The sequence below is a fragment of the Ranitomeya variabilis genome, chromosome 1 (assembly GCF_051348905.1).
Source record: "Ranitomeya variabilis isolate aRanVar5 chromosome 1, aRanVar5.hap1, whole genome shotgun sequence".
NCBI lineage: Eukaryota > Metazoa > Chordata > Amphibia > Anura > Dendrobatidae > Ranitomeya > Ranitomeya variabilis.
This window is the reverse complement of record NC_135232.1, coordinates 30,561,076-30,585,496: the sequence shown is the minus strand read 5'-3', so window position 1 is coordinate 30,585,496 and position 24,421 is coordinate 30,561,076. Positions and strand designations below refer to the sequence as shown.

Genomic DNA, 24,421 nt, shown 5'->3' with positions numbered 1-24,421 from the left:
GGTATGGCTGTCTTCTCGATTTGTTCCTATGAAGGTCTCCTCTCCCAAATTTAAGCCTCGCTTCATTGGTCCTTACAAGATATTGGAAATCATTAATCCTGTATCCTTTCGCCTGGATCTTCCGGTGTCGTTTGCCATCCACAACGTATTTCATAGGTCCTTGTTGCGGCGGTACGTTGTGCCTGTGGTTCCTTCTGCTGAGCCTCCTGCTCCGGTGTTGGTTGAGGGCGAGTTGGAGTACGTGGTGGAGAAGATCTTAGATTCTCGTCTCTCCAGGCGGAGGCTTCAGTACCTGGTCAAGTGGAAGGGCTATGGTCAGGAGGATAATTCCTGGGTGGTCGCCTCTGATGTGCATGCGGCCGATTTGGTTCGTGCCTTTCACGCCGCTCATCCTGATCGCCCTGGTGGTCTTGGTGAGGGTTCAGTGACCCCTCACTAAGGGGGGAGGTACTGTTGTGAATTTACCTTTTGGCTCCCTCTAGTGGCTACTAGTGATTTGACTCTGGGTATGTCATTCATCCCTTGTATGCTCACCTGGGTCGTTAGGTCAGGGGTGTTGCTATATAAGCTCCCTGGACCTTCAGTTCAATGCCTGGCAACGTTGATATCAGAGCTAATCTGTAGTGCTCTTGTCTACTTATCCTGGTTCCTGCTTGATTAAGCTAAGTCTGCTTTCTTGCTTTTTGCTATTTGTTTTGGTTTGCATTTTTGTCCAGCTTGTATATAATCTGTTTCCTGACCTTGCTGGAAGCTCTAGGGTGGCTGGTGTTCTCCCCCCGGGCCGTTAGACGGTTCGGGGGTTCTTGAATCTCCAGCGTGGATTTTGATAGGGTTTTTGTTGACCATATAAGTTATCTTACTATATTCTGCTATTAGTAAGTGGGCCTCTCTTTGCTAAAATCTAGTTCATCTCTGTGTTTGTCATTTCCTCTTACCTCACCGTTATTATTTGTGGGGGGCTACTATCCTACTTTTGGGGTCTATTCTCTGGAGGCAAGAGAGGTCTTTGTTTTCCTCTTCTAGGGGTAGTTAGTCCTCCGGCTGGCGCGAGACATCTAGCGACCAACGTAGGCATGTTCCCCGGCTACTGCTAGTGTTGGCGTTAGGAGTAGATATATGGTCAACCCAGTTACCACTGCCCTATGAGCTGGATTTTTGTACGTCGCAGACTTACTTGTTTCTCTGAGACCCTCGCCATTGGGGTCATAACAGGTGACGTCCCACGGTTTTCCATCTCCTGACAGCCCAGCGCTACCTGTCACACAGACTCCTCGTTTTACAAGGGTTTTTCCATCTAGGAGGCGATCCGTGACAATACAATTTCTGGGACCCCCCCTAGCCCCTTATTCTCAGGATTAGGGGGGGTCATAGCGGTCAGACCCCACCGATCATAAAGTGATGGCATATCCTAAAGTGATTAACGCTATCGCCTTAGAAAATGGCCACATCTCAGCTCAGGAGTCTATAAACAGCAGCTAATGTGACCAAGCAGTGCTGCAGGGTAAAGCATGGGGGACAGAGACAGCAACACGTACAAAGCAATTGTGGATCGGGAGCAATACATAAAAATATGTTACTACAGGTATTTACAGGATTTATTTATAAATATTTATTGGAGAAAAAAAAACTTAACTTGAAAAATATTACTTTTTATAAAATACAAAAATATATAGAGAGCAGAAAGGGAGAGCGTCATATATGAGGCGTCCTGAGCTGAGACAGCAGAGCGCCATACTCCGTCTAGTGGCCGTTATCAGTACTGCAGCTCAGATCACATTCAGACATCGGACCTCCTTTTCTAACATTAGGTCACCAGTATCTTAGTCCTTTACATCCCCAGTAAAACAACGGCTCAGTCATCCTTTATACCAGGCAGTAAATTGGTCTTGAAACCAGCAGAATTGAAAGCACAGAGGGAACTCCCCATACTGGATGCAATTGGAACAAAACTTCAGCTGTAAAAACAGAGAGAATGTTCCATACAATCAGTCTCTGGACCGCCGACCCAAGCAGCACATTATTGGATGTTTTAGGATGACCAGACTGTGATTGGCTGCAGCGGTGTGTCAGCCGGTTGATGGGTGACACCTGTCCTGAGTTCGGTGACGGTAGGTAAGTATCACATAATTTGCTATTTCTTACAGATCCAAGTCTCCGGACGACCCCTTTAAAGGGTCGGCGTGCCGTTAGGAGTCTCCTTCCTGCAGATCCTCATCCGGGGAGCAGTAATACTCCACGAAGCAGATCTGGCCGTCCTCGTTCCTGACCATGTACTGCAGCGACAGGAAGCCTCGGCTGTCGGTGCGGATGGACACCTTGCAGGACAGGGCCAGCGCCTTGGTGGACGGCTTCAGCAGGGAGATCTTATACCTGCGGCAGAAAAGAGAAAACACAACACGTCTGTGATCTGACGGCAGTGGACGTCGTGCGCTTCTGGCTTTTGTCACTGTGTGGTGGTGATTCCCGGTACTGCAGCTCGGCTCTTATTAATGTGAATGGGAGCTGCAGTACCGAAAACGGCCACTAGACGGCCAGTGAAGAACAAACATTGGCTGCAGGAGGAGCGGTGACCGCCGGTGACCCTCGCTCCGCCATCTCACCTGTTGGTCTGCGTCTGGCTGCAGTGAAACGCTTCTATCAGGTCGGAGTCCTTGGGATAATCCAGGTGGGCGCTGCCGGCGTTCCCGAATGTGGAGAGTCTACGAGGATGAGAATAGATCAGGATCTAACACAGAAATCGCATTTATTTTTTCGGCTGCTGTAATTGGAGCGGGCTCCTAGCGAGACATCATAACCCCTTAAATGCTGTGATGAACTGCAACCTTAGCATCTAAGGGGTTATATGAAGAGCCCAGTCTGTGACCCCCATGGGATCCATGATGTGATCACTGGAATCAGGGGCCCATGGAGTAACAGGGGTGCAGACAAATTCTGACTTTTGCTGGGTGGTCCCAGGATTTCTACATACACCGATGAGCTGAGGGGTCATTACTAGAGTTGAGCGACTTTTACTTTTTTCGGATAGAGTCGGGTAAAATCGGCCGATTATTGCGAAAAGTCGGGGGCCGACTGAAACACGAAACCCAATGCAAGTCAATGGAGAATTAAAGTCGGCAGTGAGTGGAGGACAGGAGAACACCTACAGTGCCCATTTTAATGCCAAAAACATCAATTCTTATTACTGAAATTTGTCAATCTTAATTTACTTTATAATAATAGTTAGGCATTAAACTGGGGGTCATTTGGCTAAAATCGTGGGGGGGGGGTAGGGCTGGCTCAAGATTTTCGTGGGCCCAGGAAACGTGGACTACGTCACAGCGGTGGAGCAGGGAGAGGTAAGTATTTCAACTTTGCAAGTGCTGTGATCCTGAGCAAGCAGGGGGGGCCCCACTCGTTCGCATTGGCACAGGGCCCCTCATAGTACGGCGGTGTGTTGGACGGCGGGGGCGCCTCCCACCGGCAGAGACACTTTTGCGTACTCTGAGGGGCCCTGTGCCAGTGATGTCGCCAACGAGTATGCCCCCCCCCACCTGATGAAGGAACCTGCACTTTCATCTGCACCTTCCTCTTTGTCCCTGTGTAAGGTGGTATAACATGCGGGAAGGGGAACCTTACTTTCAGCAGGGTCAGATTCTGGCTGTGTAGAGTATAAGGGGAATGTAGTGGTCTGGGTCAATGTACCAGCAGACTCATCTAGCAGTGGCTGGGGAATGGGCAGGATGAGGAGGAAACAGATATAGGGCCAAAGAATAAAGTAGGCTAAATGCAGTTCAAAATTGGTAACAGGACTAAACAGGCGGCATTGGTTTGTTCAGTGGAGGACAACTGTAATGAGAGGCAGACACAGTTCGTAGGCCCAAATAATAAAGTGGGCCAAATGTCTGCCAAAAAATTGTTCATAAATAAACAGGTGCCATAGCTAGGTGCAGGGGTGGGCTCCTTCTGAGTAGCAGACAGTGGTAGTTGGCGCAAAGGATTAACTGGTCTAAATGGAGGCCAGGGCCCCTGTATATTTTAACTATCATCTATCATTTCAACAAATTTGTATTGGCAGTGCCATTGAAGGATTTATCAGCACAGACTACACAGTGGTGGAGCAGGGAGAGGTATTGCAAGTGGTAGAGCACTGTTCGACCAGGGGGGGAACACTCTCTCGTGGGCGGCAGTACTGGCCCAGGGCCCCTCATATTACGATGGTGTGTCTGACGTTGGTTGTGCACCACCACCATCAGAGACACTTCATTGTACTATGAGGGACCCTGTGCCAGTGCCGTCACCCAAGAGTGGGCCCACCCACCTGTCCAGGCAAACGGCACTCGCACGGGTGCTTGCGCCAGGTGGTGACCACGGCCCTGTGGGGGGAGTCAGCCCATTTAGGGAGGTATAAAAATGACCTATGGTGGACATTCAGCAGCTGCAAATGGAGGAATTGGAGCAGTCAGTAAGAGGAGGCCAAAAGCAAGACATTTTTCAGGAAAGCTACGTGTCAGCAGGGGAAGGTGGGGCCAAATAATTAGAAATCCATGATTGGTTCATTTTAATGAAGGTTAGATCATCAACATACTGGGTAGCCAGACGAGTCCTTTATTCGGTCAGTATAGAACCACCGCCCACGGGCTCTTCCACCAGACTTCCTCATTTTTTGGAAAATCTAACCAAAATACCAATCGTTATATGGTACTGTAAAACAAGGTAGGTGGTGTATATAAACTTGTTGAGAATTTGAATCTCCCTTTTTTGTTGGGGAGACTGAACCAAGACTCAGGCCCAGTGTATAACACAATGCAATGTGAGTGGCAGAAAGTGGCTGGAAGATATATGAAAAAAATACTGAAGTACAATTTCAATCTCCCTACAATGATCTCAGGACAAGTATGACAGCCATAAAAAGGACTGCTGCACACAAAAGTGTGGACAAATAAACAAGATAACTGTGCACAAAGGAGCAACAGGATTTTTGCTTTTAAAGAAGCAGTTGGTTTGCACAGCGGCGTACAAACAGCGATGCAGCTATCAGGGAGCCTTATAAGGCAGCCTAACAAGCTACAGAGCTGATGCACAAAAATCTAGCCTCCACTGTCCCTGCAAAGAAAAGGTGGTGTTGGACAGTGGAAATCGCTACAGCACAAGCGGTTTGGGGGTTAATCTTCCCTCCCTAACACTATCCCCGCTTCTGATGAAGCTGCAGCAACCTCTCCCTATGCTCAGATCGGCAGCAGTAAGATGGCGGTCGGTGTGAACGCCCCTTCATACCCCCTGTGACGCGGCAGAAAGGAAGACAATCACTGCCATGCCCTTCTCTAAGATGGTGGGGACTGAGACCTATGTCATCACGCTGCCCACACTCTGCGTCCTCCTTCATTGGCTGAGAAATGGCGCTGAACGCATCATACGAAACGCGACTTTTGCGCGAAGATCGCCGACCACATGGCCGATCCCACAGTGGGATCGGGTCGGGTTTCATGAAACCAGACTTTGCCGAAAGTCGGCGATTTTTTTAATTTGTCCGATCCGTTTCGCTCAACCCTAGTCATTACAATTGTATCCAGTGCAAAAAAAAATCCTCTGGGATCAGCAGAATCATCTCTGCTGATAATTTGCTACAATGTATCGGTGCAGCTAAAATATGTCGTCCGTGTGTCTCAGCTATTTCCTAATCTCTAGAGGAGAGGTAACTGTGGCAAAACCTCAGCTGTGAGGAGTGTTGGAGGTACATTGTCTAAGCTCGGAGAATTATGTAGTCCCCTCACAATGAATGCTGTAAAAACAAACCAAAAAAAATGGCGGAATTGTAATTTTTGGGGGAAATTTGACTGCACATTATATGGAGAATTGAATGGGGTCATTGAAAGCTGCAAAAAACGAGAACGAGTCTCATGAGGACAGAAATATAAAAAAAAAAAAAAAGTTATGGCTCTGGGAAGAAGAGGAGGAAAAAACAAAAGAGCAAAATCAGAAAATGTTGCGGTCATAAAGGGGTGGGCGGCATGATCCGCACCTCAGGTAGGGCTTGTCCGGAGACATGGTGATCTGCAGGAAGTCGCTGCTCATGTCCAGCTCGGAGAACGCCTCTCTCAGCCCCTCCGACTGCAGGATGATCTTATTCAGGACGTCGGTGCTGCAGAAATCGAAGTCCAGCGTCTCCTCGGGCTCCTGGGTGAGAATCTTACACACCGTCACCACCCCGCCTTCCTCCAGGAATAAGGTGAGGGGGTGGCCGTAGCCCCGGTAGCCCATCTTCAGGGCCGTGCAGGTGGCTGGAAGAAAGACAGAGAACCTACAGGTCCTTCTCAAAAAATTAGCATATAGTGTTAAATTTCATTATTTACCATAATGTAATGATTACAATTAAACTTTCATATATTATAGATTCATTATCCACCAACTGAAATTTGTCAGGTCTTTTATTGTTTTAATACTGATGATTTTGGCCTACAACTCCTGATAACCCAAAAAACCTGTCTCAATAAATTAGCATATTTCAACCGTCCAATCAAATAAAAGTGTTTTTTAATAACAAACAAAAAAACCATCAAATAATAATGTTCAGTTATGCACTCAATACTTGGTCGGGAATCCTTTGGCAGAAATGACTGCTTCAATGCGGCGTGGCATGGAGGCAATCAGCCTGTGACACTGCTGAGATGTTATGGAGGCCCAGGATGCTTCAATAGCGGCCTTAAGCTCATCCAGAGTGTTGGGTCTTGCGTCTCTCAACTTTCTCTTCACAATATCACACAGATTCTCTATGGGGTTCAGGTCAGGAGAGTTGGCAGGCCAATTGAGCACAGTAATACCATGGTCAGTAAACCATTTACCAGTGGTTTTGGCACTGTGAGCAGGTGCCAGGTCGTGCGGAAAAATGAAATCTTCATCTCCATAAAGCATTTCAGCCGATGGAAGCATGAAGTGCTCCAAAATCTCCTGATAGCTAGCTGCATTGACCCTGCCCTTGATGAAACACAGTGGACCAACACCAGCAGCTGACATGGCACCCCACACCATCACTGACTGGGTACTTGACACTGGACTTCAGGCATTTTGGCATTTCCTTCTCCCCAGTCTTCCTCCAGACTCTGGCACCTTGATTTCCGAATGACATGCAAAATTTGCTTTCATCAGAAAAAAGTACTTGGGACCACTTAGCAACAGTCCAGTGCTGCTTCTCTGTAGCCCAGGTCAGGCGCTTCTGCCGCTGTTTACCTGGGGAATGCGGCACCTGTAGCCCATTTCCTGCACACGCCTGTGCACGGTGGCTCTGGATGTTTCCACACCAGACTCAGTCCACTGCTTCCTCAGGTTCCCCAAGGTCTGGAATCGGTCCTTCTCCACAATCTTCCTCAGGGTCCGGTCACCTCTTCTCGTTGTACAGCGTTTTCTGCCACATTGTTTCCTTCCAACAGACTTACCATTGAGGTGCCTTGATACAGCACTCTGGGAACAGCCTATTTGTTGAGAAATTTCTTTCTGGGTCTTACCCTCTTGCTTGAGGGTGTCAATGATGGCCTTCTTGACATCTGTCAGGTCGCTAGTCTTACCCATGATGGGGGTTTTGAGTAATGAACCAGGCAGGGAGTTTTTAAAAGCCTCAGGTATCTTTTGCATGTGTTTAGAGTTAATTAGTTGATTCAGAAGATTAGGGTAATAGGTCGTTTAGAGAACCTTTTCTTGATATGCTAATTTATTGAGACAGGTTTTTTGGGTTATCAGGAGTTGTAGGCCAAAATCATCAGTATTAAAACAATAAAAGACCTGACAAATTTCAGTTGGTGGATAATGAATCTATAATATATGAAAGTTTAATTGTAATCATTACATTATGGTAAATAATGAAATTTAACACTATACGCTAATTTTTTGAGAAGGACAGGGGGGGGTCTTCTCCATATCCCCTCTCTATACCCGGAGTATAATCACCTGGTACAGCACCGGCCCCGAAAATAGTCAAGCAATCGAGGAGGACGGTCAGATTGATGCGAAACACGACAGAATCCTCCCGGACGTTGAATTCCTGGAATATCCCGGCCTGGTGGATAAAGGAGAACAAGACGGTGACGCTACGGACAAGACCACAGGCGTCGCGTGGCTGCCGTCTAATGCCGTGTGACTGCCGCCTGCGCTTCTCAAATTCCTCAATGTTTGTGAAATCTCCGCTTCCTGTCAGTGAATGAAACACAACTTTCCATTCAGGGGCAGAACGCTCAGTGGTATCCAGTGTAGACCGTGCACTGATCTCGCTGCTGGTTTGTCACAATGTATCAGCGTGGGACGTTTTGCTCATTGTCTGGATACAGTAGAGAATGACTCGCAGCGCGATGGCGCCTCCCACCTGTATGAAGGCGTTGGCCTGCAAGCACTTAGCATTTTCCACCGTGACTTTGAGGCCGTTGCTGGTGGCGAAGCAGGACGCATGGTCCTTGAAGTGAATGGCCTTCAGGATGTTGGAGAGGTTGCGGACGTTGTCCAGGCTGCAGGAGAACACGTACTCGTCCTCGTCCGACTGTGAGAAGAACGACATCGCCGGAGACCTGGACAGAAGGGGAGCGGAGAAAGTGGTGAATAAAGGAGCCGGAGCGTCATGGGACCCCGCTGACCACAGACATGGGACCCTGCACACCACAGATGTGGGGATCCCACCAACCATACACACGGGACCCCGCCAACCAGACACGGGACCCCGCCAACCACGGATGTGGGGATCCCACCAAACATACACATGGGACCTCGCCGACCACAGACACGGGACCCCGCCGACAATCCTCCGGCTCCGCTCCTCCACTGACTCACAGCGCTGACACCAGGGACGCCGATCAATAATGGAAAAATAACAACCGACATCACAGCGAAGAATCCACGAGGTCTCGGAATAAAATATACACACTGCGTGCAGGAAACATATGCCGTCTTCAAGGGGTTAACGCTCCGCGATAAAGGCTCTTATCACCATGGTTACACCAGAAAACGGACGACTCTGAATACGGGCTGTGGACACGGAGGCCCATGACAGATTTCTGAATCCCCGAAAACTCCTCTGCACACAGGTGACCACTTTCTCCTCTGGTACAAACTTTTTGCAACACTTTGCCCAATACGTTACTCGCTTTACGACTCCACATTGGCGCCCGCTGGACCCCAGTAACAATGTGCAATAAGTATAAAGCCAGCAGTACTACAAGTCCCAGCAGTGTGCAGCAGGCAGCACGCACCTTTTACCGTCTCCTTCCAATTAGACAGAGCGGTTTTCACCAGCCCCGGAGCTCCACAAGCCGATGTCAGCACGACCAGCCGGTGTCAGCCATGTTTGAGAAGACGCAGTCACTGCAGAGACCTTGTATCAGACGCAGCAAACATGGCGCCTGCAGCGAGGACACACATGAGACACTGTATTCCCTAGCGAGAGTCCAGCTAGTGATGTAACCGCGCAGGCGCAGAGAACACAGTGAGGTGGCTTCTGGGAGAATACTGCGACGGTTACCCAGGTGACAGGTAGGGGGCGGAGCTGTGGCTTTCCACTTCCGGGTTAGGGCACACGTGTGCTGCGGGGTCAGCCGGCGAGTTGTGCGAGCGATGCGGTGTCACTACGAGGTGCTCGGGGTCCGCAGGGACTGCACGGACGATGACCTGAAGAGGGCGTACAGGAAGCTGGCGCTGCGGTGGCATCCGGGTGAGGCTGTCTTAAAGGGACCTTTCTTAAAGGGGCAGTCCACTACTCATTCTGTGCTGGTGTGATTACATGTAAGGTTTATTTCCCCCAATAATTAATTCAATGCTCCCAGAAGCCGAGGTCCTGCTGCCGCCTTTGTCGCGTCTGGTGCCGTCTATGTTGGTTTCTGGTGACGCGTCCTGCTCTATTCTGAGGTTATTGGTGGCAGTTGTGTCACTCAGCGCACCAAGGGAGGAGCTTAGTGTAGAGGAGACTCGTGGTTACGCCCACTGGACACATGAGACGTCATTTGCATACAGCAGGGGTTTATATGACTCCTGCCCCGGGGTCAGTCCTCTGTGCACGTCTGGTGCCTGCTCAGCATCGCTGCTGATTAACCCTTTGACAGCAGCAGTTAATCAGTGACACGGGTGTTTGTGATCTCGGTGACCGGCTGTTGTGTGAGTCGCTCGCTGCCCTCAGGGTGGGGATGTCGCCCCCTTTATGTTGTGCTGTGATGCAGCAGCGGCTCCAGAGACCCTCGGTCACACGGCAGATCGTGTCGCGGCTAAAGAGGCAGTGTAGAGCGACGCTGAGATCCCCGCAATGCAGGCAGCCCTGGGTGTAGTGATTCCCTGCGACACGGACTCGCAAATATTCCCAGAGGTGTCAGGTTTTCTTTCTCTGGTCGCAAGTCGCCCCAGACGCTTCCCGTAGATCTCCATGCAAGTCGCCCCCGACGCTTCCCGTAGATCTCCATGCAAGTCGCCCCCGACACTTCCCGTAGATCTCCATGCATGTTGCCCCCGACGCTTCCCGTAGATCTGCATGCTAGTCACCCCCGACGCTTCCCGTAGATCTCCATGCAAGTCGCCCCCGACGCTTCCCGTAGATCTCCATGCATGTTGCCCCCGACGCTTCCCGTAGATCTCCATGCATGTTGCCCCCGACGCTTCCCGTAGATCTGCATGCTAGTCACCCCCGACGCTTCCCGTAGATCTCCATGCAAGTCACCCCCGACGCTTCCCATAGATCTCCATGCATGTCACCCCCGACGCTTCCCGTAGATCTGCATGCTAGTCACCCCCGACGCTTCCCGTAGATCTCAATGCAAGTCACCCCCGACGCTTCCCATAGATCTCCATGCATGTCACCCCCGACGCTTCCCGTAGATCTGCATGCATGTCACCCCCGACGCTTCCCGTAGATCTCAATGCAAGTCGCCCCCGACGCTTCCCATAATCTCCATGCTAGTCACCCCGACGCTTCCCATAGATCTCGATGCAAGTCGCCAGCTACATCTGCAATTTTTCTGTTGTACTTACTGCAAAATTTATCAGCAAAATCAGAGCTGCAAAATAGTCAGTGGGGCTTTGGCGGGTCCCTTTTCTGGGGTCAGTGGGGCGTTTGCGGGGGACCCCCCTCTTGGGTTAGTGGGGCGGCATGGGGACCCCCCTCTTGGGTTAGTGGGGCGGCATGGGGACCCCCTCTGGGGTTAGTGGTGCGGCATGGGGACCCCCCTCTGGGGTCAGTGGTGCGGCATGGGGACCCCCCTCTTGGGTTAGTGGGGCGGCATGGGGACCCCCTCTGGGGTTAGTGGGGCGGCATGGGGACCCCCCTCTTGGGTTAGTGGGGCGGCATGGGGGACCCCCCCGGGGTCAGCAGGCCTTGTCGCCATGTAGCTCCAGATTAAAAGTGACATTTTGTATAGTTTTTGCGTTGTGATTCCCGACAGGTTGATGGATTTTTCTTTTATGTATTTGTGCAGTTATGGGAAGAGTTCAATGTGCAGCAATAAGGGAAAGAAAAGATTACATGGGACTGCTGGAGCAGGAGTGTTGTTTTTTTTTTTGTTGCTATTGCCTGCTACTCGTTTGCTGGCCAAACCCAAGCATCTACTTGTGAGCCGGTCATCTGCTTCTTATAAGCACAAAAAAAAAAGAAATCTCAGAGCAGCTATTAATAAAAGTCAAATAAAATGTAATTTATGCTCAATATTTGGTACCAATAAAATCTCCACCTGTGAGTAATGAGGATGGAGGAAGACGCTGTAACACAATTGTACATACAGACACTGTAGGACCTCGCTCCCTCCCTCAATCTTACGGTGGGACGTTAATTTGACCCCCACTATTTCCTCTAATCATCTTCACGTTGACTTTTGTTTCCTTTAAAGAATGGATTTTCATTGTTCTCTCCCATTTTGTGCTGATGACGCCGCGGAGATGTATCGGGTCGTGTGTATATTGTATATCTCATTGTTCTGAGCTCGGTCTCTGTCTCTTACAGATAAAAATTTGGATAACCCGGAGGAAGCAGCAGAACAGTTCAAGTTGATCCAGGCGGCCTACGATGTGATCAGTGACCCCCAGGAGCGCGCCTGGTACGTGATGTGTGGGATCCGGGTACAGGCGCCGCACACCCACTACTATTAAAGGGGCTGTCCAGGACTCGTTTATTACTGAGTTCCCCTGAGGAGGGGGTCCGACACCCGCACCTCCACCAATCACTGGTGTGCCCCTCTCGCAGGATCAGCTCCCAGTCCCTCCATTCACAGGCCTCACCGCTGTCCTTTATGTCCCATATTCTCCCCCAGGTACGACAACCACAGAGACGCGCTGTTAAAAGGCGGCGTGGACGGCGACTACCAGGACGACAGCTTGGACCTGGTGCAGTACTTCACAGTCACCTGTTACTCCGGTTATGGAGATGACGAGAAGGTAACGGCCGGGGAAGATGGAAGCCACTCGCTAATGAATCCCAGGGTGCAGCTCAATGATGGAGGCGTAAAACACGCTTTCATTTGCGTACATTTTTTTTATAGGAATTATGTTTCATTAATTTTGCATTGTTTGTTTTTTGTTTGTTTTTGTTTTTTCAATCTCTTTTGCTTTCCTGCCCACAACTGGCCGCAGAGTTCACTAAGAATCCATCAGTGAGCTCGTAAAAGCCAAACGCTGCAACATTTTTAATAAAATCCAATAGAAAAGATTTTTTTTTAGCCCAAAATAGAAGCATTTAAGTTAATATTAAAAAAAAAATGCATCAAAGTGGCAATAAATGACTGCAGCGCATTTCCTGCAGACCGCATGTAGCGATGTAGCCTTCACCCACAGTGACTTCTTCATAGTCCTGTGTATTATCTGCCTATGGCCACGTGTGGAGTTTTTGCAGTGTTTTTCCTGTGCGAACACAGCCTTATTGTGCGAGATGCTGGATGTGACACTCGATTCTCCCTTATTATCTCACACTCTTCTGTTTTAGGGCTTCTACGCCGTTTACAGACACGTCTTTGACCTGATTGTGAAGGAAGAAATGGAAAATAAGATAAACGATGAAGGAGAGGAATACCCGGGGTTTGGAGACTCTCAGAGCGACTATGACACGGTACGTTACACTGCAGTCTGTCTGCCTCCCATGATGTGGCGTCCTGGGCCTCTTGGGGGGGGGGGGGGGGTTGGAGTGGCGCCCCATCGGGACCTCTTGGGGGGGGGGGGGGGGGGAGTGGCGCCCCGTCGGGACCTCTTGGACTAGAGGTGGGGCCCCTCGGGACCTCTTGGGGGACTATGACATGGTACGTTCTACGCAGTACACTGTGGTATGTCTGCTTCCCATGATGTGGTGCCCCGCCATTGCCTCTTGGGGGACAGTGGCGCCCCGTCGGGACCTCATGGGGGGGGGGTGAGTGGCACACCGTCGGGACCTCTTGGGGGGGGGGTGTGAGTGGCACCCCGTCGGTGCCTCTTGGGGGACAGTGGTGCCCCGTCGGTGCCTCTTGGGGGACTATGACACGTTACGTTCTACGCCGTACACTTCGTTATGTCTACCTCCCATGACTTGGAGCCAAAAGTCACCCGGTAATGTAAACGTAACCTCGACAGTTATATAGACCCGAATGTGAGCCCATATGTTTATAGTCATGTAGTCTGGTAATAGACCGTCCTTAGGAAAGGTCTTCAATGTCATATTGGTGGGGGTCTGACAGCCGGCACCCCCGCCGAACAGCTCATACCTGGTGCCATGGTCACCGGATATAAATGGCGTACACTTCTCTGTGTGCAGTGTCTTTCTGGCCGACATGGTCTCAGCTGATCGGTGAGGGCACCGGCCGATCTGATATTTTTTTCTTCTCCATCTGTCCTCCAGTATTGTTGCGTTATTACACTCACTATTTGCGGTTTTGCTCTTGTCGGTGAGCGCAGGTGGTGCACCCGTTCTACGCCTACTGGCAGAGCTTCTGTACGGCGAAGAACTTTGCCTGGAAAGAAGATTACGACACCAGGCAGGCCTCCAATCGCTGGGAGAAGAGAGCCATGGAGAAGGAGAACAAGAAGACGCGGGACAAGGCGCGACGAGAGCGCAACGAGCTGGTCCGGGAACTGGTGGCCTTCGTCAGGAAGAGGGACAAGAGAGTCCATGCCCACAGGAAACTGGTGGAAGAGCAGAACGCGGAGAAGGCCAAGAAGGTGGAAGAGATGCGAAGGCAGCAGAAGATACAGAACGCAAAGTAAGTCGGCTGAGAAGGGGGTAATGGAGGCGAGCGTCTCCCCGCATCATACCCGGTACTTGTAGTCCCCTCCACCTCCGTTGTGCAGCTTATTGCCATGGTGACCTTCACTATATAATCGCTGGGCTCCGAACTAAGGGAACCCTGTAAATGAAGCAACACATAAATCATGTTATTCTGGCGCCACTTTTAGTCCTGGATTTATCACACAGGTCCAGTGCTGAGGCCGTACTGGGACATGAGTTTACTGTAGCGGTAAAGGAAAGGTCTGATGTGATGGCAGGATATGTTTTTATCTTTTTTTAATGTACTGTTCCTGTAACCCCTTCACGAACTTTGATGTATATATACATCATATGTCCTGTCCCTGCCTTTGATGTCGGCTCCGGCGCTGAGCCTGCATCATTCCCCGCACTTCTGTCTGATATAATTATCCATGAAGTGCCTCTAACAGCCGCCGGTGGATCTGACGGCGGCATTTAACATATCGACTGGAAGCGCATCACAAGTTCCACCCGTCAGCGCCCCTGTTATGTGATCACATGGCGCCAGTGGGTTAAACTCATGACAGCCGGAGATCTGTAGAAGACCCCCGTGCCTGTCATTGTGAATCTTCTATGAACGCCGACTTGTGGCCGGCATTCATAGGAGATGATGATTTCTGCTAAACAATAAAAGGGCTGAATCATAACTATACACAGCACAAGTGGGCAGATGATCGCAGCTTCTAGTCTCCTAAGGAGACTACTGAAGTCAATAAAAAGGAAAAAAAGTTTAAAAAACAAGTTCAGATCACCCCCCTTTTGCCTCATTAAAATTAAAAAATGAAAAATATACACACATTTTGTTTCGCTGCATTCAGAATCGCCCGATCTATCAAAATATAAAGTTATTGTATCCAATTGGTAAATGGTGTAAAAAGAAAAACTCCAGAATTACAGTTTTTGGCCACGGCAACATTAAAATAAAATGCTATAATGGTTGATCAAAACATTGTATCTACCCCAAAATGATATCAATAAAAACGTCATCTCAGGGAGGACAAGTAAGCCCTCACCCAGCCCCAGATCCCAAAAATTGGAAACGCTACGGGTCTCGAAAAATGGCAACAAAAGCAATTTTGATTTTACTCAGATAAAAAAAATAACCTAGACACGTTTGGTGTCTGTGAACTCGTAATGACCTGGAGAATCGTAATGGCAGGTCAGGTTTAGCATTTAGTGAACAAACATGTTAAATTAACAAAAACAACACAGTTATGGGATTGCACTTTTACAACTCGTCCCGCAAAAAAACAAGGTCCCATATGGTTATGAGGACGGAAAATAAAAAAAGTTATGGCTCTGGGAAGAAAGGGAGCGTAAAAACTAAAGTGCAAAATTGGAAAATGGCGCGGTGGTGAAGGGGTTAAGCGCTGGCCTTCAGGCATTAATGTAAGCGCTCGGTGTTACAGGCTGGCCGGACAGTACAAGGAGCAGAGCTGGGTGGCCACGTCCGAGCTGGAGAAGGCGCTGCAGCAGATGGAGGCTCAGTACGACAAGGAGTTTGGTGACGGCTCGGAGGACGACGAGGAGGAGATGGAAGAACAGCAGAATGGTAAGCGGGGAGATTAATCGTCACCAGCGGCCCTCCGTAGAAAGCAGGGGTATTTGGAGAGTGGACCCACATTGGGACCTTTACCGACCAGGAGCCCCCATTTTATTCCATTCTGTTTTTCCCTTCTGCAGATCGGGGCAGCGATGAGGACGACGAAGAAGAGTTACTGTACGACGATCTGTACTGTCCAGCGTGTGACAAAGTGTGCCAGTCCGAAAAAGCGTGAGTATGTCCCCGACGAGCGCTCTCACGGTCAGTCACAAAGCAGTGATCCTTGCTCCCTGCCGCCCTCGTCCATGAAATGCAATGTGACGATTAGTTTACCACCTTAATAAATTCTCCAGAACTTTCTATCGGGCTGTGAATGGCGACCGCAGTGATACCTGTGTCCTGTGGCACAGCCCAATAGACGGGCACCGCAGACCTGGCGCCATATCTAGGCCTCTCGCTCCTATGGCATCTTGTTGGGGCCCCCTGACCGTGTGCGATGCTGATGGAGTCACCAGGGCAGACCGCTTGTAATTTACAGCTGACGGATGCGATATGGCTCAGACACAACAGACTTTATTACAAATCCTGCGAATCTCTTCCGTATTTTAGGAGAAAAGGATTTATAAAATATTGGGGGTGAGAAATGTTATATATAGCAGCCGTAGATTATCAGAAGGTTAATAGTGCCCCCGTGTGTAGTCATGCTTTGCCCCTGTGTGTGGTGCCCCGTGTGGTCGTGCTTTGCCCCCGTGTGGTCGTGCTTTGCCCCCGTGTGTTCTTGCTTTGCCCATGTGTGGTCTTGCTTTGCTCCCGTGTGGTCTTGCTTTGCCCCCCTGTGTGGTCGTGCTTTGCCCCCTGTGTGGTCGTGCTTTGCCCCCTGTGTGGTCGTGCTTTGCCCCCGTGTGGTCTTGCTTTGCCCCCATGTGTTCTTGCTTTGCCCCCCGCGTGTTCTTGCTTTGCCCCCCGCGTGTTCTTGCTTTGCCCCCCCCGTGTGGTCGTGCGTTGCCCCCCGTGTGGTCGTGCGTTGCCCCCCGTGTGGTCGTGCTTTGCTCCCGTGTGTTCGTGCTTTGCTCCTGTGTGTTCTTGCTTTGCCCCCCGTGTGGTCTTGCTTTGCCCCCGTGTGGTCTTGCTTTGCCCCCGTGTGGTCGTGCTTTGCTCCCGTGTGGTCGTGCTTTGCTCCCGTGTGGTCGTGCTTTGCCCCCGTGTGGTCTTGCTTTGCCCCCCGTGTGGTCGTGCTTTGCTCCCGTGTGGTCGTGCATTGCCTCTCTTTGGTTTTCCTGTTTATCAATCCATTATTTTTTTTGCTTTCAATGAACCAGGATGAGAAATCATGAGAAGTCTAAGAAGCACCGGGAGATGGTCGCCCTCCTGCGGCAGCAGCTGGAGGCGGAGGAGGAAGAGTTCAGCACGTCCGTAGGAGAGGAGGAGAGCAGTGTGGTGGATGGGGAAGATGCAATTCTCTCTGAGGAAGAGGAGGAGAAGACAGAGGAGACCCCCAAACCCAAGTAACTACACACATTACACATGGCGGCAGCGGAGGGCTACTGATTTTTATGTTGGAAATGGGTCCAGAAGTCTGTGCCTTGTAATATCAGGGCTTCTCTTATGCATCACATGGGTGACAATCGTTTGATCGGTGATGGTCTCATAGTAGGACCCCCACAGTCCTCGTAGTTATCGCCTATCCAGATTGGGGTCCCACATCCTTTATTTTAATAGAGCGGAGGTCACACGTTGTCACAGTCTGTGGGGCTGATGTACGTCGCTCTACCACCGCTCTATGTACCTGGGACCCCCATTCTCAGTCATCCATGGGGGCTTCCTGGTCGCACCCTGACTGCCCTTGTAGTTTTCACCTAGTCAGTAACTTTAGATCACCAGAATGTTCTTTTTTTGGGTTAAACAAACCCCACACTTTTGCAATTGGTTTTCATTAGAAATGTTGCACCATTTCAGTACAGTCTACAGGAGGCAAAAGGTGCAACATGTGTAATGAATCCCAACTACAAAAATGTGTTCTTGTTTTTTAGCCCAAAACAGATGAATTTATGATAAGCAAAATCCCCTGAAGGGTGAAATGTATCAGAATAATACATGTGTAATCGGCTCCTCTGGTGATTGTCAGCAGCGGCTGGTGGCCATGTCTCCCCTGTGCTTGCCTGGTGGTCTGTAATCGGCTCCTCTGGTGATTGTCAGCAGCGGCTGGTGGCGATGTCTCCCCTGTGCTTGCCTGGTGGTCTGTAATCGGCTCCTCTGGTGATTGTCAGCAGCGGCTGGTGGCGATGTCTCCCCTGTGCTTGCCTGGTGGTCTGTAATCGGCTCCTCTGGTGATTGTCAGCAGCGGCTGGTGGCGATGTCTCCCCTGTGCTTGCCTGGTGGTCTGTAATCGGCTCCTCTGGTGATTGTCAGCAGCGGCTGGTGGCGATGTCTCCCCTGTGCTCGCCTGGTGGTCTGTAATCGGCTCCTCTGGTGATTGTCAGCAGCGGCTGGTGGCCATGTCTCCCCTGTGCTTGCCTGGTGGTCTGTAATCGGCTCCTCTGGTGATTGTCAGCAGCGGCTGGTGGCAGTGTCTCCCCTGTGCTTGCCTGGTGGTCTGTAATCGGCTCCTCTGGTGATTGTCAGCAGCGGCTGGTGGCGATGTCTCCCCTGTGCTCGCCTGGTGGTCTGTAATCGGCTCCTCTGGTGATTGTCAGCAGTGGCTGGTGGCGATGTCTCCCCTGTGCTCGCCTGGTGGTCAGCAGTCCACTTTCTTCTTCGCGGTCGCTGCGATATGTCCAGCTCTGGAGGCCGCGATGCTGCACCGGTCGGATGCTTTTATTTCTGGGTATCACTATATTAATATTTGCATTTCTCTTTATAGACTTAGTAAAAAGCAAAAGAAGAAGCAAAAATCATCGAAGGTATTTATCGTCCTTCCGGAATAGCGCAATGTTTTATGTAATCCCCTGATCACATGTGGAAGTCATGAGTAGTTTTTCTTACAAGGAACTTGTCAGTGGGCATCATCAATCAGATTCTGGCGGCGTCAGTCAGATTCTGGCAGCACAATTCTATGTAATGCGCCATAGTTACAGAGAAAGCAAAAGTTGAAGATCCGGCCAAGGACCTCAGCTGGAGACAAGACAAGTCCAATGCTGCCCCGGCCGGTGTCGCCTGAGAGTAGTTGCCCGGACCAGTCTCGTCTCCGGCTGTGGTCCCGTTACCAGATCTTCAACTTTTCTTGTCTTTTACATTGTAACAGACTTTCGGGACTGAGGAGGGAGCTGTGCTGCTGGTGTATCAGAGGACTGTCTGGACTACAAAAATCCCTTAAGATAAAGCCGGACATCCCCTTTAATTAGTTGTAATGTTTATTTTTTTGCTAGCAGCCATCTGATGACAGCCTTCCGATGGAGGGTGTTAAAGAAGCGACTCCAGCAGCTGAACCCAAAATTAATGAAGCAGAGCTGAACGGTGCAACGGAGCAGCAAGAAAACACCGTACCAGACACCGACGACACAGGAGCAGCTGAAACACCGGCTGATGAGGGGAAACCGTATGTCTCCCCTTCTTATTTGTGTCGCTGAATGATGAAAGGGGTTATGTGCTAAGACCCAGCATAAACCTGTGATTTGTAGAAGATCCCATGAGTAAGTGATGAACTACTTGTGGACCACCCATAGACTGTAAACGTCCGGGCGCTCCACTTGTTGCTCTGCACCTACATTGTAAGGCCAGTCCACACGTTACCCTGCACTGACATTGTAAGGCCGGTCCACTTGTTACTCTGCACTGACATTGTAAGGTCGGTCCACACGTTACCCTGTGCTGACATTGTACGGCCGGTCCACACATTACCCTGTGCTGACATTGTAAGGCCGGTCCACACGTTACCCTGCGCTGACATTGTAAGGCCGGTTCACACGTTACCCTGCGCTGACATTGTAAGGTCGGTCCTCATGTTACTCTGCACTGACATTGTACGGCCGGTCCACACATTACCCTGCGCTGACATTGTAAAGCCGGTCCACACGTTACTCTGCACTGACATTGTAAGGCCGGTCCACACGTTACTCTGCACTGACATTGTACGGCCGGTCCACACGTTACCCTGCACTGACATTGTAAGGCCGGTCCACACGTTACCCTGCACTGACATTGTAAGGCCAGTCCACACGTTACCCTGCACTGACATTGTAAGGCCGGTCCACACGTTACTCTGCACTGACATTGTAAGGCCGGTCCACACGTTACTCTGCACTGACATTGTAAGGCCGGTCCACACGTTACCCTGCACTGACATTGTAAGGCCGGTCCACACGTTACTCTGCACTGACATTGTAAGGTCGGTCCACATGTTACTCTGCACTGACATTGTACGGCCGGTCCACACATTACCCTGCGCTGACATTGTAAAGCCGGTCCACACGTTACTCTGCACTGACATTGTAAGGCCGGTCCACACGTTACTCTGCACTGACATTGTACGGCCGGTCCACACGTTACCCTGCACTGACATTGTAAGGCCGGTCCACACGTTACTCTGCACTGACATTGTAAGGTCGGTCCACATGTTACTCTGCACTGACATTGTAAGGCCGGTCCACACGTTACTTTGCACTGACATTGTAAGGCCGGTCCACACGTTACTCTGCACTGACATTGTGAGGCCGGTCCTCTGTAAGTTGAACTAATATACCAGGCTTAGTGACAGGGGAAGTCGGTAATAAAAATAATGTATTAATATGTTGAAATGATCCCAAAGGTCTTTTTAAGTGTTAAATATATATATTTTAGAAGTCTAAATCAGTCACCACCTATCTAAATCACTGTTTCTAGCTCTGCGCCGTCAAACAAATTCTGTCCAATATATGAAAATAATTTCTGCTGAAAGGAGAAAACAATTTCCTTTGTGTTCATAATAAAAAATGTAAAAGTGTGAAAATAGGCAAATATTTGCTATTTTTCATTTCATTCCTGTCGCCCACAAAAAAGCAAAATAAAAATGACAAAAAGTTTATCTATTGCGAAAAAAGGCAAAAATTATTTGCAACTCCGAACGAGAAATTTTCTTTGAAAGCGTTAATTGCTCATGTATGATGACATTTCGCTTGGTCAGCAATGGGGGAGGGGAGGCTCTGTTGTGAAGCTCTCAATTTCCCTGCAGCGCCCCCATAGGATAAATGAAGTATTACACAATCTCATACATATCAGTGGGCTGTGTGTGTGATACAGGACGGAGTGGGGGAGGCTCTATGCTCCGGATAGTATACACATGTCAATAGCTGGATGTGTAGACCCCCATTAGTCCGGTCGGTGCTGCCAACATCTTCTAGTTGCTCCTGTACAATATATATATTTTTTTTATTCCTTACAGAACAACAAAACTTAAGGGAAAGAAGGCAAAAGACTTAAAGAAAGCCGCCAAGGGGGCCTCCGCACAGGAAACCCCAGAGCAGGTAACTGTGTAATAAGCTTGTATATGGCAGATATGCTATAGATTTCTCATGGGGGGTGTTCACAGAGGTGGGAGTTCAGGGCCGTGTTCACACTGCATGGACATTTTACAGCGCACACTGCCTCTTATTGTAACCCTGAATGTGGCAGCAGAGATGTTTATAAATGGTGAAGAATAGAAAGACAAAGTATTTTGGAAACTTGCAAAACTTTTGATTATTCTCCGATTTAACTTTTAAAAGGGGAAAACGCACCTAAAAGTAATTCCGCAGCCGTCCCTTTAATAAGTCGACGTTTTCTTCTCTTCCCAGCAGACAGAACTATCGCTAAAGTGCAACACCTGCGGGACCGACTTTTCCACTCGCAATAAACTCTTTACCCACCTGAAGAACACGGGACACGCGCTCGCCGTCACTAACCCCCCGACGCAGGCCGCAGCCGCCAAATCTAAGAAGGAAAAGCGGAAAAATAAATGACCCGACATGGGGGGGACAGACGGACTGACTACTGCGGAGCCGAGGGACCGGCCGCTAACACATGGGATTTATCTGACGCTAGTGAGAACTACTCTCCCCATCATCCCATCAGGATTGTCAGACGCCCTGTGTGCCCGGAGGAGCGCTTGCTTGCTAAATACCGCTATATGATTGCTGCTAGGACATTCTCACATAAAGCGACACATGGAAACTTTTTGGATAATCATTAAAGGGGCTGTTTACCTTTCGAGCCAATTATTTTTTTTTTTTTTACTTAAATTCATGTATTTTTAGCAAAAAAAGAAAAATTTTGCATTTGGGTTCCAGTAAAAATAAATCGCAGGCTGCAGAATGAGTTAACTGAGGATCCTTCAGCGAGCTCCTTCTTGCAGGGCCGATTTATGGCCACAGATCACATTAAAGCTGCATATACTGAAACAAAGAGGCTGTAATAGCAAAATGATGCAAAAATGTTTAATGAAATCCAATTGCAAAAATAATTTTTAGTCCCAAATACATGCATTTAAGTAGAAAAAAAAAAATTATGGTACGGCAGTTCTGGCAAAGTTTCGGATTGTCTGGTTGTATCCCGTCAAAGTTTTCGGACTGCGGTACCGCTGTGTTATCGAGCTATCCTCCCGTGGAGCACCATATGGCGGCACATAAAACCTGAGGCCTTACTCCGGGGCGAGATTCGCAGAGCTTCTTTGTCGCCTTCCTGTGTTTCTTGTGCATTGTGTGATCCGCCCTTTGATTTTAATGGCAGCCCCGCAGAGATAAGTGATACTTACTGGCAAACACTTGCCTCTTTGTTGTTCCCCGCAGCCAATGGAGACCTCATCCGCAGGACCGCTTCACCCTGTGATTGGCTGCAGCGGTTGAACAGTTTCTCATCGGATGTGCTTCTAATGATTCACTGTTCTGAGTTTCCTGACCGCTGCAACCAATCACAGGGTGCAGCGGTCCTGCGGATGGTGGAACGGTGAAATTTCTACTGTGTCGAATCAAGGTGAGTGGTAGTAGGAGAGTATCAATTAATTTTTCTTTTTTTTTGTTACTAACAACTCTTACTGTCCTATAGAGAAGACATCATCCATTTTATATTGCCTTGAAAACCTTTTGTTGCCCTTACAAACCAATTTTTATCTATTTATTTTTTTATCGGCTCAACAAATCCGAAAAAAACTAAACCAATTTTTCATTAAATCTTCGTTTAAAAAAAATATTTAATTATTTAGGTCTACAGCTCCTGTGCACACCTACGTGTCTCCATGGTAACAGACTACAAACAAACCCTCTGTAGTCTGATCCTGCAGTCATTCTACTGGTCTGCATAGAAGATGAAAACCTAAAATCAGCAGGCGACTTTTAATCAGGCAGCTTAATCTCTCATTTTAGTTGCAATGGGCCAGAAAAAAAATGGGTGGAAAAAAGTGGGCATGCCCTTTAAGTATCAGTGTCACGCGATCGGTTTGATCACTGAGATGAGATTTAATTGGAAGGAGCCACTTCCTTTACTCATTCATGGAAGTTTTTAAAGTAATTTCCACAATTACTAATATGAATCACCTGCTTGGGGATTACATACTTTCCCTGTAAATCAATATTTGCAGGAACATGCTTTAGGGTTGCTGGCAAAGCGATGCACTCGGCTCTGCTGCATCCGCTCACCCGGCTCTGCTGCATCTGCCCATCAGTAATCCTGTCGGATTTACACCTCGGAGATGGAGTCTTGCTTGGCTGTTGTCTTTAATGTTTAGAAGTAGTAAAAGGCTTATTGATGACCTAGCAGGAGAAGGTTCATGGCTTATTCACTCCCAATCCCAGGATTAATGTGTCGCTCACTATCGCTAGGAGCTGCGGACAAGAATTTCTCTGCTTAGCCTTAAAGGGAGAGTGTCAGCGCAAACCGACTGTGTGAGCTAAGCACATTGTCTTGTAGGCGCTTTCTCCCCGTATAAAAATCTTACCTTTTAGTGATCTAATCTCTAAATATACTAATTAGGCTGCTCGGCGCACCCTGAGTGTGGCCAAGAGGCTCAGCGCACCGTCCCGCTCACTGGTTTTGGCATGCCTCCACCTCCCTTGTGACTGACAGCACCTGAGCTATCGCTGCAGACAAAGCTTGTGAGTCAGCGCTGTCAATCACCAGCGAGACAAGCGGGGCATGCAGAACCAGTGGATGGAACGGTGCACTGACACACGGGTCGCACCGAGCAGGGAAAGCGATCAGATTATTAAAGGTGTGATGTTCCCTACAAGCTGTGTGCTCAGTGAACACTGTCAGTTCGAGCTGACACACTTTAAGATCTCCACATTTCCTCTGCATCCATCTTTTCTGTCAGGTTATTGTATTTCTGCGGTTTTTCCACCTTGTACAGCTGAAAATAAATTATTTTATTACCACGAGTTGCCTGGGATCATTCTTATAAGTATTAACTGATACCTTCTCCCGATATCCAGACCCTGATGATCCATCTACAGTGGTGGGGGCAGACACAGGTTCTGAATCAGTGGCTTTTCAGCCATAGATTTAAAATGTAACTATTGTTTCACCAGAACTTGCAGCAGAATGACTGTTGGCCTCTAGCCCCTCCCTAGAATGTCTGTGTTCCTCTAGCTCCTCCCTAGAATGTCTGTGTGTTCCTTTAGCTCCTCCCTAGAATGTCTGTGTTCCACTAGCTCCTCCCTAGAATGTCTGTCTGCCTCTAGCTCCTCCCTAGAATGTCTGTGTGTTCCTTTAGCTCCTCCCTAGAATGTCTGTGTTCCACT

General features: G+C 49.2%; 2 protein-coding genes across 7 annotated transcripts; one reads left to right on the top strand and one right to left on the bottom strand.

Moving 5' to 3' along the window:
- Positions 1 to 1,345: 1,345 nt before the first annotated feature.
- Positions 1,346 to 9,586, bottom strand: RAD1 (RAD1 checkpoint DNA exonuclease). 4 transcript variants are annotated; one of them, XM_077281789.1, is made up of 6 exons: positions 9,207 to 9,476; positions 8,330 to 8,528; positions 7,918 to 8,026; positions 5,999 to 6,257; positions 2,601 to 2,699; positions 1,346 to 2,370 (listed from the first exon to the last, which is right to left on the bottom strand). In XM_077281789.1, the coding sequence occupies exons 2-6, from the start codon at positions 8,516 to 8,518 to the stop codon at positions 2,187 to 2,189; spliced, it is 840 nt and encodes a 279-aa protein (XP_077137904.1). In that variant the 5' UTR covers positions 8,519 to 8,528; positions 9,207 to 9,476; the 3' UTR covers positions 1,346 to 2,186. The 4 variants fall into 4 exon arrangements, with proteins under 4 accessions (XP_077137904.1, XP_077137919.1, XP_077137916.1 ...); XM_077281804.1 differs by having other exon boundaries at positions 1,580 to 2,370; positions 9,476 to 9,586; XM_077281801.1 differs by having other exon boundaries at positions 1,589 to 2,370; positions 9,102 to 9,214.
- DNAJC21 (DnaJ heat shock protein family (Hsp40) member C21) lies at positions 9,535 to 24,055 on the top strand. 3 transcript variants are annotated; one of them, XM_077281767.1, is made up of 12 exons: positions 9,535 to 9,664; positions 11,933 to 12,026; positions 12,240 to 12,363; positions 12,908 to 13,030; positions 13,846 to 14,150; positions 15,604 to 15,746; positions 15,878 to 15,968; positions 17,057 to 17,242; positions 18,598 to 18,637; positions 19,106 to 19,272; positions 21,094 to 21,175; positions 21,485 to 24,055. In XM_077281767.1, exons 1-12 carry the CDS (start codon positions 9,568 to 9,570, stop codon positions 21,647 to 21,649), a joined length of 1,617 nt encoding a protein of 538 aa, XP_077137882.1. In that variant the 5' UTR covers positions 9,535 to 9,567; the 3' UTR covers positions 21,650 to 24,055. The 3 variants fall into 3 exon arrangements, with proteins under 3 accessions (XP_077137882.1, XP_077137887.1, XP_077137876.1); XM_077281772.1 differs by having other exon boundaries at positions 19,103 to 19,272; positions 21,488 to 24,055; XM_077281761.1 differs by having other exon boundaries at positions 19,103 to 19,272.
- Positions 24,056 to 24,421: the final 366 nt, after the last annotated feature.